Source organism: Telmatherina bonti, assembly GCF_933228915.1.
Source record: "Telmatherina bonti genome assembly, chromosome: 10".
NCBI lineage: Eukaryota > Metazoa > Chordata > Actinopteri > Atheriniformes > Telmatherinidae > Telmatherina > Telmatherina bonti.
In genome coordinates, this window is record NC_136628.1 from 13,809,069 (window position 1) to 13,826,427 (window position 17,359).

General features: G+C 39.5%; 2 protein-coding genes across 2 annotated transcripts; one reads left to right on the forward strand and one right to left on the reverse strand.

Moving 5' to 3' along the window:
• The first annotated feature begins 4,701 nt into the window (after window positions 1–4,701).
• cdkn2aipnl (CDKN2A interacting protein N-terminal like) lies at window positions 4,702–6,665 on the forward strand. Its single transcript, XM_079247253.1, has 3 exons — window positions 4,702–4,917; window positions 6,291–6,396; window positions 6,474–6,665. Exons 1-3 carry the CDS (start codon window positions 4,706–4,708, stop codon window positions 6,480–6,482), a joined length of 327 nt encoding a protein of 108 aa, XP_079103379.1. The 5' UTR covers window positions 4,702–4,705; the 3' UTR covers window positions 6,483–6,665.
• Window positions 6,666–6,967: 302 nt separating this feature from the next.
• ube2b (ubiquitin-conjugating enzyme E2B (RAD6 homolog)) lies at window positions 6,968–17,089 on the reverse strand. The gene is made up of 6 exons (XM_079247614.1): window positions 16,934–17,089; window positions 12,616–12,696; window positions 11,898–11,923; window positions 9,559–9,648; window positions 8,651–8,739; window positions 6,968–8,508 (listed from the first exon to the last, which is right to left on the reverse strand). Exons 1-6 carry the CDS (start codon window positions 16,975–16,977, stop codon window positions 8,380–8,382), a joined length of 459 nt encoding a protein of 152 aa, XP_079103740.1. The 5' UTR covers window positions 16,978–17,089; the 3' UTR covers window positions 6,968–8,379.
• Window positions 17,090–17,359: the final 270 nt, after the last annotated feature.

Below are 17,359 nucleotides of genomic sequence, written 5' to 3' on the forward strand. Positions count from 1 at the left end.
TTCTTTTAGTGTGACTTACTTTTTCCAGTTTGGCTTCCTCCATCTAAACATTTTTAGATAAAGTCAGATGATTTTAGACTATTTGCTGGAATTGTAGATGAAGCAGAAAAGTGAAGAAGCCCTGAATTAAAGTCTGAATAACAATTCAATGACCCCCACATATAAAAGGGAAAAAGAAAACAGGTTACAGGGTTTGAATTAGCAAGATTTATTATATTCAAACAACCTTCTTCCCTGCCCTCCTCTTAACAGCAATAGAATGGGTTAATCCTTTCCCACTAAAGCTCCATTAGGGCTCGAGCTGAAAGGACTACCTGTTGTCTGTGTTTCCCAATTACAGTTTTGTCCTGAGTAAGCGTATGTAAGGTGACTCATCAAGAGCGGCTGTCTGCCAGAGTCCACTGGAACACAGTATATTATTTCAGGATGAGTACATATTTCAGACTGAGAGGGGAGGCCATAAACTTAATGGGTTAGTTCGCTCAATAAAGTGGTGACTTGTATGACTTGGAAGCTGTCCAAAATATACCAAAAGCTAGAAGAGCTGCTGGTAGTTTTTCTGGGGGAACTCGACATGATTTGGATGTACTTGTGAGCTCTTTTGTCTTTCTTGGATTTAGTAATAAGTGGATAAGGAAAGAAAACTGAGAATATTTTGAAGGTTGCTCTTGCAGAATCAAAGTCTTTGCAGAAAAAGAATGGAACCAGTGTGGCGGATCATTTCTTTGTAACAAAGCTTCCAACAATAAATCTTATATTGCTGGAAAGAATTTTTATTTTCCCTTTAAATGGGGCCCAGATTTGTAAGGAAAATGCATTTTTGGGATGTGCAGCAGAGTTGAGTTTGTGGGTTTCACCCATGAAAACAGCTTATTCAGCTGTACTTCACAGTCAGGCCTGTGGAGTCAGCAACATGTGCACTGGGACCTGGGCATAAGGAGGAATGACATGTTCAATGATGAATCCAGATTTTTCTTTTGGTAGAGGAATCACAGGATCCTGCTGTGGAGAAAAAACAGGGAATAACATGCTGATTGCTGCAGATATATGGTGACGAATTTTGGTGGAGGCAGTTTGATCCTGTGGACGGCATTTCTATCAGTGGAGGAACAAGTCTTGTATTTGGTGTTAATCCTATATCTTTAGACATTTGGCAAACTTTCTAACTCAACAAGCTTCATCCTCCAAGATGACAAAGCGATCCCACACAGAGTGGGGCTCATCAGAGTGGAGAGAATGACGTGACCTCAACCACACTGAATACATGTGATTACCTTAGCTGTGCTGCTGGTGCAAGAGGGACCAACACAACCACACTGGCTGAGCTGAGACCATACTGGCTGAAGAATGGGATGCCATCCCACTATGTGACCAAACTGGTGACCAGCATGAAGAGGAGGTTGCAGACTGTGGGTGTACACGGTTCTTGCACATTTTACTGAGGCTCCTGTTTGTCAAAGGAATGAACGGTTGAACTGTCAATATATCTTGTTTTTTCAGACTTCAACAATCCAAATGCAAGAAAGGAAACCAAACGAGAGTCAATGCACAGCCCACGTACTCCGCTCTGCTGCTCAACACACTAAATGGATTTTCCATACAAATGTGGCGCCAATGAGACGGAAATAAAGTCTTACAAATTATATGAGACTCATTGCACAGAGGTATTATGGAAAAAAAAACCACAAAAAGACACATCTCATTACTGATTGTGCTCAATGTAGTGTAGAATTCAGCAGTAGGAATCTCAAGTGTGAGTATTTATGTGCATCTGTGTTCACTGTCATGAAAGAAGTGCTGTTGCTTGTTGGGGATTGTTTGCAGGACGTTGCTGTTTTCACAACCTCTCTGTTTTATCATGCTTATATGTGACAAACTCTATTTAGAGCCGTCTGCCAGGAGGAAATGTTCTAACTGCTTCCAGTAACCTGCCCTGCGTGGACATAAAACAACAACGACTGGAGCTCCATGGAACACAAGATGAAGATAAAACATCTGTGAGATGTTTAAGGAGCAAAGAGAGAAGCTGTCAAAGTTCATTTTTCAGCTTTAGAAAACAGACAGCAGGAACATTTAGAGTTATGGTTTGACTGATAACTTTTAGCATTTCTCTTTTTTTTTCTCCAACATTTTTTCCAAACATTTTAAGAAACTAGATTATTTATTTAAAATCTGCAAAACATTGTTAGGCAAGAAAAAAAAAAAAAGAAAGAAATGATGGCCAGCAACCTGATGTTTTTGCCTCTGTTTTAGTTCATCAAGGTTAACTGAACCAGCATCTCGCATTCACAAAGTAACTCAAACTGACACCAGTGAAACCACTTCACAAGAGCAGCCTGGAGTTTGGCATCCACATGTAGTTTGGTGTCCAGATGTGGAGAGCGACTGCAGCAGACTTCTGAAGGTAAGACAATCCTTATCAGCTCTCAGCTGGCCTACCAAATGAAAACAAAGCCCCCTGTCTACATCCACACAGACATTATTTAGTCTTTTTGTGGGGGTGAGTCTTATTCCAACCTGCTCGCTCTTTCTCCCCTGTCTCCACTTATCCTTTTAAACAGTCGTGAAATATGATCTCAGATCTTCAGATAACTACAAAAAGATGAGTTTAAACCGTCTCTGATTAATTCTTCTTGTTTCTGCAATAAATCCTTTATATTTAGCCTTTAAAGTAGCTGCAAAAACAACTATGATGAAAAACAAATGTCTCCTTTTCACTTTTGTATCGTTATCTCTCTGTTAGGCTCTGCCGTTTTCCTCTTTTTCCTTGTGCCTCCTTTGTTGTCCCTGTTGTTTACTCCTCTGAAGCTGTGGCAGCCGGCGTTGCTCTAATTGCTGATTCACTCAGTGTGTAGCTGTTTAAAATCCCTGGTTTGCTTTCCACTCACTGCAAATTGCACTTGTGGTGTTGTGTTGTCTTGTCTGGTCTGGTCAGTTAACCTCCTTCTTCCAATTATTCTAGTGCTGATACATCACCTTCTGAATAAACTGGTTATTTACCTGCCTGTCAACTTCCTGCAGATACCCAAGTCCCCTCATGAAGGTCTTAGTGTGTCATCAGTGGCTCCTGTTTATGAAACAAGACATTTGAATCAGTTCTATTAATGAAGTTTCCTGTTTGAAGGGTCCATAGCTCTGTGAGTTATATTTATTCTATTCTGTTTGTAGTGATTCATTTGTTTAGTGTTTCATTCTTAAAAATGTAATATTCTATTAACACAAACAATGACACGGCAGTGAACTCTGTTTTTTCCTCCTTTAGAAACCCTCTGCATATTAATGCTTTCATGTCAGCACAAGCCCCAAACGTCCAGTGTGGGAACAGACTTAAGTAGAGGGTTTCCAGGGCATATGTCTGTGTAGGGGAAAGGGAAATGCTGCACAGATGAGCATCTGTGCATATATATGGGTCTGAATAACTGACTGCATATGTGCGTCTTTATGTATAGCAGTTTGGAGGCTCAAAGGTCAGGGTTTCTGTCTCATTATTCCAAGCAGGATGGTCTAGTGCAAAGAAGTTTTTAAGTTTAAGAAAGCAAAAACCTCAAAGTGGACGTGTGTGCTTGGAGAGGTTACAAACATGCTTCTTGACCTGCTTTATGAATCTTACATTCTTTGGTAAAGCAACAGCATTGCTGGTTTACTGTTACCCTGTTACACCAAAGCTCTCTTCATTTGTTAGAAAAAAAAATCCTCCACCCATCTTTCCATTTTCATAACCACTTGTTCCAATTAGGGGTTGTGGGAAAGCTGAAGAATATCCCAGCAATAATCGGGCGAGAGCTAAATTAAATTAGTTATGCCACCCTTATGGCGTAACTAAAAACTCCTGTTAAAAGGGAGTTTTTTCCTTCCCACTGTCGTGCATGCTCAGGATGGGGGATTGGATCGAAGTCATGATTCGATGTAATCAGTTGGTTTCTATTATAGGCTATGTACAGTTGTGCTCATAATTATTCATACCGTTTCATTAAAGAAGGGAAAAAAGAGCTGCCTGTAAAATAAGCTGGAATTGACTAAAGTAATAAATAAAAAATTATGAAATCATTACATTATTTTCTAATTCTGGTTCAATAGAAATATTTTTTTTAAAAAAGCAAACAAATAAGATAATTTATTACATATTACATCACTCATAAACTAATATTTTGTTGAACATTCCTTTAATGTTTCTGCTACAGTCAGGTGTTTTCTGTTCCTCTCAGTCAGACTTCTGCACCTGTTGACAGGTATTTTGTCCCACTGTTCAACAGAAAAGTGTTCTAATTTGTCCAGGACTAATTTGTTTGTTTTTTTCTTTCTTCAGCTCAATTAAATGAAAAAACAGTGTTTTATATTACTAAATTATATTTTTGCAAATTTTTAGTTATTGTTCCTTTTTTTTTAAAGTCTCCAGTTATTTGAGTGACTGTTGTAAATTCAGCCTTTTCTTTAATGAAAGGGTATGAATACATATGAGCACAACTGTATGAATTGGCTTGAAATTATGTGTATGCTGATCTTTCAATGATGTGCCCTGTGACAACATTTTTGTGTAGTGGCGCTATACAAACAAAGTTGAATTCAATTGCGTCCAAAAATGTTAAGTTGCAGTGTCATTGTTCCACCACTGAGTGGCGCTGTTTAAAATATGTAAGGCTAAAAACAACAAAAGTCATTCGCTTGTTATCGGAAGTTATCGTTGTTGGTTCGGTCTCTGAGCAAGATGTCTAAACTGGACGTGGAGGAGTTTATTCAACAAAACAGAGCTGTAGCCGACCAGGTAGAGGCGCATCGAGGTTACTGGGAGAGTAACAAGCACTGGGATGCAAGAAGAGAGTTTATCCTACGGAACTTGAACGACTTTGACAACGAGCAGCTTGATCATCTTCTGTCCCTGTCCATGGTCTGGGCCAACCACGTCTTCCTCGGCTGCAGGTACGTAAACACAACATGTTGTTACGACCAGGGCCGGATTAAAAGTGCACAAACCCCTGGGCCCAGAGGGTTCCAGGGCCCCCCAACCCCACCGCAACATTGTGCAAATTGTGAATGATACACTGTGAAAGGACATTTCTAACATCTCTCAGCCAGTTGTGCCAATAGCAACACACTGGAAACATATCTGGCTTTTATGTACATTTCGTTTTATGTCCAAAATGCTGGTGTTTTCCCTAGGTGGCCCCCTGGGCCTGTGCCCATACGGCCCATTGGATAATCCGACCTTGGTCATGACTGCTGAACAACTTTAGATTTTTCTTTTTATGGAAACAAATCTGATTTGCCTTCCTCACACTGACCCTAAATGATACATGTTATGTTTATACATCTTGGATGCAGCTCAAAACGTTAAGGGACAAATACTTCATCCCTGAGTAAAACTGAAAGGATGTAAAAACAATCATACTAATAATTCCTGAAAAGGCAATGCTTACCTAGTAATATATTTATAAATTTGGCATAAAAAGTAGGAAACACGTGCCTGGTTAGTTGCTTTTACAACAAAATAGTTTTTATAAGGATCCTGCTTCTGTGGATTGAGCAGCACAGCAAAATGTTTGTGTCAGATAAGAGATTATGACCAAATCTGTGTGTATCTGAGATTACATAACCTGTGATGAACCATCCTCCCAATCTCCAGAATCTGGGACCTAACTCCATCCTGCTGACTTTGGGAGTGGAGAGGGTGAAACAGTATGTGTTGTGAGTTCAGACCTGACCCACTTAACAGCTGTGAGATCAGCTTGATCATGCTTTATGCACCAGAGTGACCAACACGGCTATGCTGGTTGACCTTTCACAACTAATGGTTGAGGAATGGGATGGCATCCTGGAGCCAAATGTGACCAGGTTGGTTACTTGCATGAAGACGTGTTGAGCTGTTGTGGCTGTGTGTCAATCCTCCACATGGTAATGAAGGCCCTGGCAGTGTAAAATTTGTTTAATGTCAAAGTAGTCACCCCTTCATTCAAGACATTGACCACTGATAGTATCTGTGAAAGGCATGTAGGGGGACCACAGACATCCAGCACAGAGCTTTTCCTGCCTGCCACCATCTGGCAGATGGTTCAAGAGCCTGATTAATACACTGAAAGACAGCTTTTATCACCAGGCGGTCAGCTGCTTAACTCAACTAAACTAGACCAGCTTTCATCTGTTAGGCAAATTCACGCACAAAAATATTTAAAAACCTTTGTTTCCTCCATTTTTAGCACTGAAAAGTGGTTTGAGTTCTTTTATTGCATGGTTGACTGTGTTAACTTTCATGTGTCTAGTAGGTAAATCTGAACATGGCTCTTTGCTGTTGGCAGGTACAGCACCGAGCTCCTGGAAAAAGTCAAGGAAATGGCTGAAGGCATCGTGGTAGACGATGCGCCAGTCTTCAAGACAAGAGATGAGATTATGAAGAGCCAACAGGTTTGATTTTTGGACAAGCACACACATTGGTATGATACCAGAGACCGTTTTTCATGCATCTTTCTGCTCCATCATAGAGTCGATGACCAGATCTGCTCCTTTGGATCAACAGTGTTCGGAGTACGGATGTGTCGGCATCAACTCAGCCGCATTTTTTATGGTTTTACAAAGTTGTTTTTTTAAAAACAGATTTTATGCGTGTAAAACATTTTTATCATTTTCACCATCTGTGAAGAGACTGTTCATGTTTAACCAGAATTTTTACAAGCTTTAAGTGGATGTCAGTTTTAGGTAATTTTTAGATTCACTTGATGGATTAAATTGGATCTTGTTCTAGTAGTGCATATCTGAAGTAGAATAAATTACTTCTTTTCTTATTGCGACTCTGTTGTCCTCATTTTGAGCTGTTATGACTGGGTTAATGCTCAGTTCTATTGACATTTCCAGTTTACTCCAAATGTCAGTTTCACCCAACGTATATGTGTGTGTATATATATTTATATATATGAACAAGATATTGTGAGTACTGGTATTTACACAAGACACCAAAACATCATGCACACGGTCAAATTCTGAAAAATGATTTATTATGTTTATACAGCATATTTTTTTAAGTATACATTTGGGTCTGAAAATTTTATAATGTATCCCTTCTGCTTATTAGGTGAAAGAAGTCACAAGCCACAATGACCTTTACTGTTATTAGGAAAAGAGGAATTCTGTTTTATGACTGATTAAGCTGGAGCTGGTCAGGATTCATTTGTAAATTTATACTCAAGTGGATTTTAAGTGAGTTTGAAGAATAAATACAAGACAAATGCAGGCATGAAAAGCAACTTGAACCTTCAAAGAAACACTTGATGCCACACTCTTGCAAAAAGATTCAAACTATGTTCACGTCCTCTTACTTGCTGTTATTTAGAGGAAATCTACACGCTGCTCCTATCTTCTACTTGTTTAGTTGATGTCAGCAGGATCATTTATAGGAGAAGGATAAGAAGCACCGGCGCGTCATCCAGGCTGACACGTCACAGGCAACAAAGCACTGGAAAATCCTTAACTCTGTGTGTGTGGTCAAAAGGAAAAATAGAAAAGTAAACAACCTTGTGGGTGCAAGAGCAAAGTGAATAACTTGTTTTTAAACGCACCATTGCTGTGACCACTTCCATATGTAGCAGAGTCTGTTGCATAAAATTAGCAGGATAAAACATGATACAGAAGAACTTCCTGTCTTTCTGGTAATTTTTAAACACCCCGACACCAACACACTTCATGGCTCAGAGCCACATGTTCAATCATTTAACCAGAAATGACACCAAATAAATCTTCAATCCGAGCTTTATCTTTACCTTGGAGCAGATTTGATTACAATAAAATGCTGCTGCAGCCTGCGATGTGCGTGAGCCCACACCTACAGTATCTCTTAAAATAAACCGAAGTACTGGAACAAACCAGGAAGTGTTCTTGATCTGCTGCATCTGTGGTTGATTTGAGGAACAACAACGCTACAGGTTCCAACAGGCATTTTCATGGTTTTTTTTTCCCCCCACTGATTTCATATAAAAATATGCTAATTTGGTCATTAATGCGTCTTTTCCAACCAGCCATGTTGTGTGCGCACCAGGAGAAACAAAAAAAAAAAAAAAAAGGTGTAAAACTCAAGCACTAACAGCATCAATCCAGCCAGCCAAAGATATATTACAAATTTTGTTAGCAATAACTTATCTCACATCATGCAGTAAAAAAAAAGTCAAATAAAAGACAAGACACAAACAAAATTGAACCCACACCCCCCTTCAAATTCCTAAAATGCATTGGCAAGCAAGTTAATGTCCATTCAGGTTTGGTTGTTTTTCTTTTCAGGGTGGCACTTGAGTTTTGATATAGTTGATTTTTTTTTCCTCCTGATAAAAATGAGAGACTGAAGTATGGGATGATAAAGAGAAGGTGATGAGGAGAATACTATATAGGAGTGAGAGAAGCTCAGACGTCCACCCAGCTCTGCTCCACGATGGCCGTCACCCTCTTCTCGTACTCCCTCTTGTTTTCCTGATAGAGCTGTGCGGCCTGACTGTTGGCAGGGCTGTTGGGGTTCGGCTCGTCCAGCAAAGACTGCAGAGACACAAATGGTGAAATGATCCTTTCTAAACATTTGTTAAGTGACTCAGGTCACGCCCTGCAGGTGTGCACGTCCAATCAGATTTCCATTTATCATAACTTTATATTTTAGAAAGCGGGAGACAAGGCGACTGACCTGGATGGAGGTGAGGATGGACGACACATCATATGTAGGGCTCCAGCGATTCTGAAGAATGTCTAAACATATACTGCCGTCTGCGTAAACTGGTGACCAGGAAAAACAAGGAAGCATCAGAACTGGTCTTCATCCATGTCCTCTATATTGTGCAACATTAAGCAAGTGCACAAGACAAATTCAAATTGATCTTTTTCATCAAACATATGCAAACTGATATTCCCCCCCCCCCCCATTCTCCAAGGTCTAAATGAACTAAATATACCAGTTATTTTGATCTTGGACTTTGGTTATGCCTGCCTCAAGAGCCATGTAGTTTTATTGTTGACGTTTTTCAAAAACAATGCAAAATTCGGGATATTATGTCCTTGTTTTCATTGTAGCTTCAAAAAGGTCAAATTTGAAGAGGTCTAAAGTGCACACACAAAGCTCTAAACAAGTTCTTATGAGACTTAAATTCTTTTAAATCAGCAGTACATTATAAATTCAGAGCCTGATCCAATGTGCTGAGTTCTCACACGGGTCAGCTGAACGTTGCAAACCCGAAGCTACGCACAAAGATGGAACATGCCGTCACAAGGAGAAAAATCTGAACTTGAATAAAACACTTCTTATGCTAACACAAACACTGTGAAAACTTCATCTGGAAGGCGCTGCCAGCTGTTACATCATGAATTCATTTGAATTATGGACTAGAGGAGATGAATCACAGGAAATGGCTTCAATGAGGAGGAAAGGAGGAGACTGAAGCTTTGAGATAATGAAGGCACAAACTCTGCAAACTATGGACCATTTAACTTACAAACACTTTGATGAGAAAATAAAATAATATACAAACATGTAAAATACACCAGATATAAAATCTCTCCTGCTCAAACAGATGTTTTATGTCTGGAAACAGCCCTTACCATTTGGATGAAACATTCTGGACACAAACCGGACTGTGGGGGGCTTGTTTGGGTACTCCTCTGAAAACTCTATCAGCAGCTTAAATGTTCCTGCAGATATGGGTGGGGGGGAAGCAGAGTAAATTGCATAAGTGAATGAAAAGAGGCAGTAGAGAAGTCATTTCCAAGGAGAATGCAGCTGTGAAGGATCAAGAAGGTCAGAGAAAGAGAAGGAAACAATTGTGGTAGTATAAACATCAGCAGTTCTGTTGTAAGGAGAAGCTTGCGTCTCCGTGGAGACGCAGATTTCAGCTCTGCAGCCTGAAAAAGGAACATTAAAGAAAGATGATAAAATGATCTGTATTTACATCTGTATTTTACATTTAAATATATTCCATTCACTGACTACTGATAAAGATATTTAAAAAGAGTTAGACTTTTCCACTATGAGAAAAACTTGTGCAGTCACATTAACAGGAAAATGGAAATGTACAGTCAGGGAAGAAACATGCTTTTATTTCCAGGGGAGCAGAACAAATGGACTCTGGAGCAATGGGAGAAGGTCATGTGGTCCGAGTCCAGATTTATCCTTATCCTTTATCCCAGATTTAACCTTAGCGGTTACCGTAGCAGCCTGTAAGGGTTTGATGCTGCTGGATTTCGTCAGGTCTACATTCAGCCACATCATGTGCAAAAGAATGAGGTCAGCTGAGACCTGAAGATGCTGAATGAGCTGGTCAGTGGTTTTTCTTCCCGTGCCAATCTCGCAATATAACAAGGACATATTCCAAGATGACAATGCCACAATTCATGTCGCTCAAACTGTGACAAGAGTGATTCAGGAAGTATAGTGCATAATCCACACATGGATCGGTCACCAGAGTCCAGACCTGAATCTTTGGTGTGCTGGAAAAAGCTTTGCAGTGGTTGAACTCGCTTCATCATCTCAAGATGTTTATGAAAGTTGGCTGCAGTTGTAAATGGAAATAAATATGACACTGCAGAAGGTGGACCGATGCCACAGTGAAACAAAGCTAAATGCAGCCCAACTAAATATTCCTGTATGACCTTTACTGGATGTACCATATAGATCACTTAACCGAACAAGCTTATAATGCTTAAATTTGTTTATTTAGATAAAGTATTTTGACTATTAATTAAGGTTTTATTTAACCAATTGGAGATTAGAAATTCTGGTTTCAAATGTTTTTGGACATGCAGTGCATGATGCATGCAGAACGTGGATTCTGCTTACAGCCCAAAAAAGTATTTTTAAACTGCACCCAATAGACCTCAACTCCCAGTAAACATAGTTTACATCTTATTGAAATAATTGGAAATGTTTTCAGTCATAGAAAAGACTTATTATATTGAAAGGTATTACAAAACTTTATAACTGACACTTTTTTCTAAAAATAACAAATGTTATATAGTAGTAAATGTACTAACTGTTTTCCCCTACTTTTAATGCTGAAGACTGATCTCAGTGAAGTATCAGGGACATAGCCTGATCTTTGATCACTGGTATGGACTAGCAGGAAGAGGCATTTTCACTGCTGCACCGTTTAACAGCACACAGCAGAGTATGTGTTAATGGAGATGCTGAGCAGTTTAAGAACATGACTGAATAATTGTTGACAAACAACTTCTCTGTTGTCTGGAGGGGGAAAAAATTAAACCTCAGACATGAATCAAACTTCTATTTGCTAAAAATGCCATTGAGTTGAAGTTGTCACCAGAGTTAGCAACACAAGCAACCTACAGTAACACCTTCGTTGCAATCACGCTTTGGAGTTACTGGAATATATGAAACGGAGATAAGACACTCTCCACGTCCTCGTGTAAAACTGAAGAAACTAGAGCGCAGTTAGACGTTATGGCAGAAAACAAACAAACAAATAAATAAATAAAATAAAAGCAGGCAGCAGATTAATTTACTGCAGATCCTGCAAGGTGACTTCTGTGCATACACACTGCAGTTTCATTGCTGGAAGGATGCATTGTGCAAGTCCAGGCTGACTTCAGAGACATTATTTCTAAAATGCAGTACAGCTTAGTTCAGTGTAACTCGACTTGCTGAGTCTCAGACAGTTAAAAAGATGCATCACACATTCTAAACAAGTGCAGATTTTCACCTTTTCCTCAAAATATCTGTCAAAACGGGGAATGATTCCTGTGGTAACCCTTCGTTACTAGTCAGCCATGTCATTATTACAACATACTGACCAGATAGCTGTGATAGGTAGACTAAATAATGCAGCCCCCCCAAAAACCAACAACAATAGCAGCAGGAGGCCAAGTTCAATTAAACCCAGAACCTGAAAGACAAAAATCTGCTTTTGATGCATTTTTAAACTTACCATCTTCAAATGGCGTTCCCACAGGCCTGCAGAGAGCAGAGAGAATGAAATTATTCCCAGATTCAGAAAATCCCTTAACAGAGCTTTAAATGCAGAGAATGACCACTTCAGGCTGTCCATTAGGTGGTGGTGGTGGTGGTGGTGGGGGAGGAGGGGGTTTAAACAGCTGCTTTCACATCTTTTAGTTCTGGCAGCACCTTTGGATTATGCGGGGAACTATTAGCAACTCTATTTTTTACAGCCCCTCCTGTGTATTTCTCACAGGGTTTTGTTTTTGTTACATCTTTCTGCTCTTGGTTCGATTATTGACGTTTCATTACTACCTCATCTGGCGTTACATACAACTAACTTCTCTAAACATTGTTACTTTTACATCTGCAACTCTTCTGTCAGATGCACATCGAATTACACCAAAACAGCAATATCAAAAGTATGACAGAATAAACTTCTGGTTTGGCTTTTATCTTCACTTCTTGCCCCCAAAACACTGTCTCCCAACTTGATCCTCCATCAAACGCCTGCTGCGACTGTAACATGCTCTTTCTAGATTCTGTGCAACATTCAGGGCTGACATCTAACTTTTTTTTTTTTCCCCTTTTGGGAGGAAGCAGGAGGACAGGGGAAATGAATGCTGTGACACGAGTGGGTTGCAGAATATCTGCATCATAGAGGCACAGTTAAGACAGCAGGGTGGAGCTGGATTTAGAGCATGACTCACCCAAAAATAACAGCGTTCCAAAGCATGATGTTGTTCTCTGATGGTGCTCCGCTCACGCCGGTGGGAGGATCTTCTTGAAGTCTGGGCAACAGAGACAAAGAAACATTAGGGAACAGACAGGCAGGGAGATGGACAAAGAAAAAGACATGGAGAAAACAGGACAAATGAGAGAGAGAAAAACAATGGAGCCAAACAAACAAGGTGACAGAAACAGATGGGGAAAAATGAAAAGCAATGAATGAGTGAGTTCAATTAACACCTTGGCTGGAGGATAATTATCAGTCAAAGCTTCAACTGCTGTATCAACAGACAGCGAGGCCGATGGGATCAACTGCATGCTGGCTATCTGGCTGTCACATGCCAGTTACCACTAACCCGAGGCTGTACTGTACTCAGACTGTAAGCTCAGCGAGCATCAAAACCCTGTTAGCATTGTCGCCAAGTCACTGAGTCGACCCTCAGAGACCAGACCTGACTGATGCCATAATCATCCATCAGGATGATTTTCCTTTAGTCATTTAAAACTAACAAAGATCTAGGGACAATCTCATTAAACCAATCAGTAAAAAAGAAATCTGACCAACTTGTTGCACGTCACTACAAGCCTTAAAGAAAGGAAGCACGGTGACGTTCCTCAAATCAAAGCAGGTTTGTTGTCTCTTTACTGCTGATATAGATGACACACTCATGAATAAAATGACGGCAGATGATAAAGGCTCTACACTCAGGATTTTATCTGATATTTCTAAATTGACTGGTTTATTTCAAAGCAGGTAAAAGCCAACACACGTAAATTACAAGATGTTTATGCAGCAGTACAGCAACGACAAGTCATGATGGCTTTCATCAGCCCTGCAGAGCTGAGTGCCACTTAGTCACATGACATTAAAACCTCAGAGCCCCACAAGGTGGCTGCAGTCAGGGCAGATCTGGAGCTGCAGCTCAGCTCGAGCTGCCCTGGCTTTAATCCACATCTGTGGAAATAAATCTTTGGCCTGACTGACTTCAGGCTTCAATGGCACATTTGTATTTTTGTTATTTTTTCACCTTTACGTCATTCAAAGTTATTCATTTGAAGTTGGTCTTGACAATTAAACAGCTAAAAATAGTAAATCTCTTAAGTCATCAATCATTCACATTGATTAAGAAGTTCAATAAAACTAAACCTTAAACCTATTTTAACAGGAAACCTCAAAAAAGGAAAACATTTAAGATGAAGATTTAATGTTCTGATTAGCTCTGATCTGAATATTAAAAAGATTATCTTTAGAAGTAAGGTGTTGAATTTATTTTATTGTCATTTTCCCCTAAACAAGGCTTGGCATAAAAGTTACTTAGTTTGTCGTGACAGTGATCCACAACTCCAAAACAATTCACAAAACACACAAAAACTTAACAAGCTGCATAGTATAGCTAAATTTATCCTCTGAATAAAATCAATTTTACTTGGTATTAAAAAAGTATGCAAATATGAATATGTTGATGTGTAATTCCTTTTAGAAAAACAGTAAAAAAACAAAACAAAAAAAACTAAAACAATCAAAGCAGCTGATCTGACAATGGATTCACCATTACTAGAAAAACAAACATTAATTGAGGTCTCAGAAGGAAAACTGCCCAGGGCTGTTTGACAAATGATCTCTGAAGTGTGGTGCAAAATACCACAGCTACCACTGCCTAGCAACAAAAGCAAGAGCAAATCAAAACACAGGTGTCGCAAGTCACCATTGTAAATGAAGTTTCCGTCACCAGGCTCCGGCTTATTAAACAGCTGATCAGGGCTCCACAGGTTTCAGCTGGATTGTAGGCACAAGACACGGTGCTGAAAAAAGCCCCTGAAATGGTCTAAAGTTTAATAAAACCAAAAAGGTCTTGTTTTAGATCAGTGATTTGTGTTGGTCAAGTCCAGAAGTATACTTTTAGCGTAGGGCTGGGCGATATGACAATATATGTATCCTTTAGACGATAGAAAATGTTTATTGTTTCATATGAGGCTCTATCGTTTATGCCACAAGGTGCTTTACTGCAGTATTTTACATCAAGATGCACTTTATGGCATGCACACTGCAATGTATAAACAAACTCAAAGGAAAGACGTGTTTCAGAGCAGGATGAATCACTAAAAGATGACAAGCCGAACAAATCTGATGAGCTTGTTCAGAAACGAGGGAAAATTTCTGTCGCTTGGATGCAGTTTAGATAAAAAAAGGCCGACTTGGAACCAAGAACAGACTAGCTCACAGTCCCAACAACGGACTCCGACACAACTAACTTATTTTATCACCTGCGCAAGAATCAGGACAAAGAATGCAGAATAAAGAATAGAGTCAACGAGGAAAAGCCGCAAAAGCAGCGTCAAGTGGAGGCGAAAGTGCCAGAGATTTTGTGCCTATCGCCCAGCCATATTTCAGTGTATAAGCTACTTAAATAGGAGCTGACATGTATGAAACAAGTTAGATTGTGTGTCTGGGAGTTTTTAGATCCATTTCTGAGTCTGTTGCTGCAGACAGACCCACTGCAATTAACCTCCTTTGCAGTCATGCGAGTGAGCTTTTTGCTGGTTAAAAAACAAAAAAGGAAAGAAATCACCAACTTGTCTATTGTAACAGACTGATGGCTGCTGGATTTATTTTTATTGAGGTTTAAAAACAAGCCTGCAGACTCCAGAGTCTATAAAAAGGTCATGATGTTTGGAATGAGGGAGACACTGTGTGGTGGTCAATTGTTAGTTTGATCTATTTTTTAAACATATTAAGCATGTTGTTTATTCACTTTCTGAAAACAAAATAAATAAAAAATCTGTTCATGTCTCGACAATGTGAAAATGAGCATTTTCCTGTTTTAAAGCCTTGTACACCAATTATCATTGGATTTTGGAATATTATTTGGTCATACCATCAGACTTTAAATGAACCATTTTTCTTTTTCCCCCTCGCATAAAAAAAAAAAAAAAGTCTCCCAGTATCCATGATTTTACCTGGTGTGACTCATTAGAAACCTTCAGTAACGCCTGCATATTGCCATTCACTAATATTTACCATCTTCATTCAGAACAAAGTAGGTTACACTGTGGTTCACTATGCCGTTATTATTGGATAAAAAAAACAGATACTTTCAGAGAATAAAAAGGCAGCCTTGAAAAAACTACATCCCTAGTTTGAGCTCAAACATCCCATAGTGTAGATGTCCAATAAAACAGTTAAGAGTCAAGAGACATTATGCAAATACTTTGACTTACAGATCAAGGAGTGCAGGATAAGCAATATCATGCAAGACTGTGTACAATATGCCAGTGTTCTTGCAGACGCACACAGGCTGATTCAGGGATGAGGAATTGTGTTTTCCCCTACCTCAGAGTTACACTTTACCGCCTGGGGACTGGCACAACAGGGTAGAGTTACAGTGACACCTTATCCACCCTGCTTCGACGGCTGTTTTTAATAGAAAGCTTTAGCATCTCTCTTTTTTCCACTGGCAGGTGTGTGTGCATAAACTCTAGCTGTAGGGTGCCATATGGAGCCAGGCAACAGATTGAGGATAGCAGGTACTACAAGCAGGGCCTTGTAAGGTGCAAACCTCCCAGGAAGCCAAAACATATTGTTTTGTTTACCCATCAACACACAGACGTTATTATCATGAAAGATAACGACATCCTGTGTGATGACACTGATGCTCAAATATAAAAAGCACAACAAAAAAGGTAGTCACAACTTGGGTAACTATGCTAAACATTGAGATGGGCTCTTCCTGACCACAAAAACTGGGTTTTGAACCTACAAGACAGCGATGCTGAACAGGAAAAGTTAAACCAAAATGCTAACTTGATATAGAGATGTTTTGAAAGTTCATAAAGGAGAAAATATTCCTGACACGTTTCAGCGTCCTTTTCTGAAATCATACAAGATGAACGGGTGTATAGTCAAAAAGTATATTCTCCAAATGTATATCAGTCACCAAACTTTATCTGAAAATAATAAAAGTTAGGTGCTACGAATAAACCAGCACAGAAAATGAAACAATGACGTGATTAAACAACCAGGAAGGAAACACTGCAGAGCATAAATCCCATAAATTTGATATCTGCAAATAAAGCTTTGAATGGCATCTCTATTCAAAATCAGCCCAGAGCTTGTTTTAAAAAAAATCCCAAACAAATTATCCCCTAAAAGTAAGTTTGGTTCATAGTCACTATTGGCTGTCTGGATGTATAGATGATTTTGTTTTCACCAGGAGCTAACGCTAAGCTAAATGCTAACGTTGCTAACGCTGCTAGCTACCCGCACAAGCATAACAAGCCGCTGCTAAAACGTCGCCTTACCTTTTAAAATCTCTCATAAGCCGTCTCCTTGCTGGTGTGGACATTATTCAAACTATGTTCGATTTCCTCCCCTTTTTTTTTCCTCCTCCAAAACTAAACCAGAATAATTAAACGAATGTAAGCCAGAACCAGATCCGGTGTATCTTCCGCTTGCAGCTCTTTTCTTCTTCTCCCAAAACAACTGGCTGGCTCTCTATTTATGGTGACGTTGGTTGCTTTGCAGTGCTGTAACCCAGCAGGGATACAGCCCCTTTTCAAATACATTCACAAAAAAAATGTTTATTTCAGCTCCTCTTGATGTAAAAAAAAAAACATCATTATTTACATTTAAATTTGTGTCCTTTGAAGAATGAACTTTACTACAATCAGTGCCGGATTAAAAGTGCACAGGCCCCTGGGCCCAGAGTGTTCCAGGGGCACCCTTCT

Excerpts from the sequence above, each read along its gene's own strand:
- ube2b (XM_079247614.1), bottom strand. The coding sequence starts at position 16,977 with ATGTCCACACCAGCAAGGAGACGGCTTATGAGAGATTTTAAAAG. Across the intron at positions 12,697-16,933 it reads CTTATGAGAGATTTTAAAAG|ACTTCAAGAAGATCCTCCCA; the intron begins GTAAGGCGACGT and ends TCTGTTGCCCAG. Across the intron at positions 8,740-9,558 it reads CAGAATGTTTCATCCAAATG|TTTACGCAGACGGCAGTATA; the intron begins GTAAGGGCTGTT and ends CCTGGTCACCAG.
- cdkn2aipnl (XM_079247253.1), top strand. The coding sequence starts at position 4,706 with ATGTCTAAACTGGACGTGGAGGAGTTTATTCAACAAAACAGAGCTGTA. Across the intron at positions 4,918-6,290 it reads CACGTCTTCCTCGGCTGCAG|GTACAGCACCGAGCTCCTGG; the intron begins GTACGTAAACAC and ends TGCTGTTGGCAG.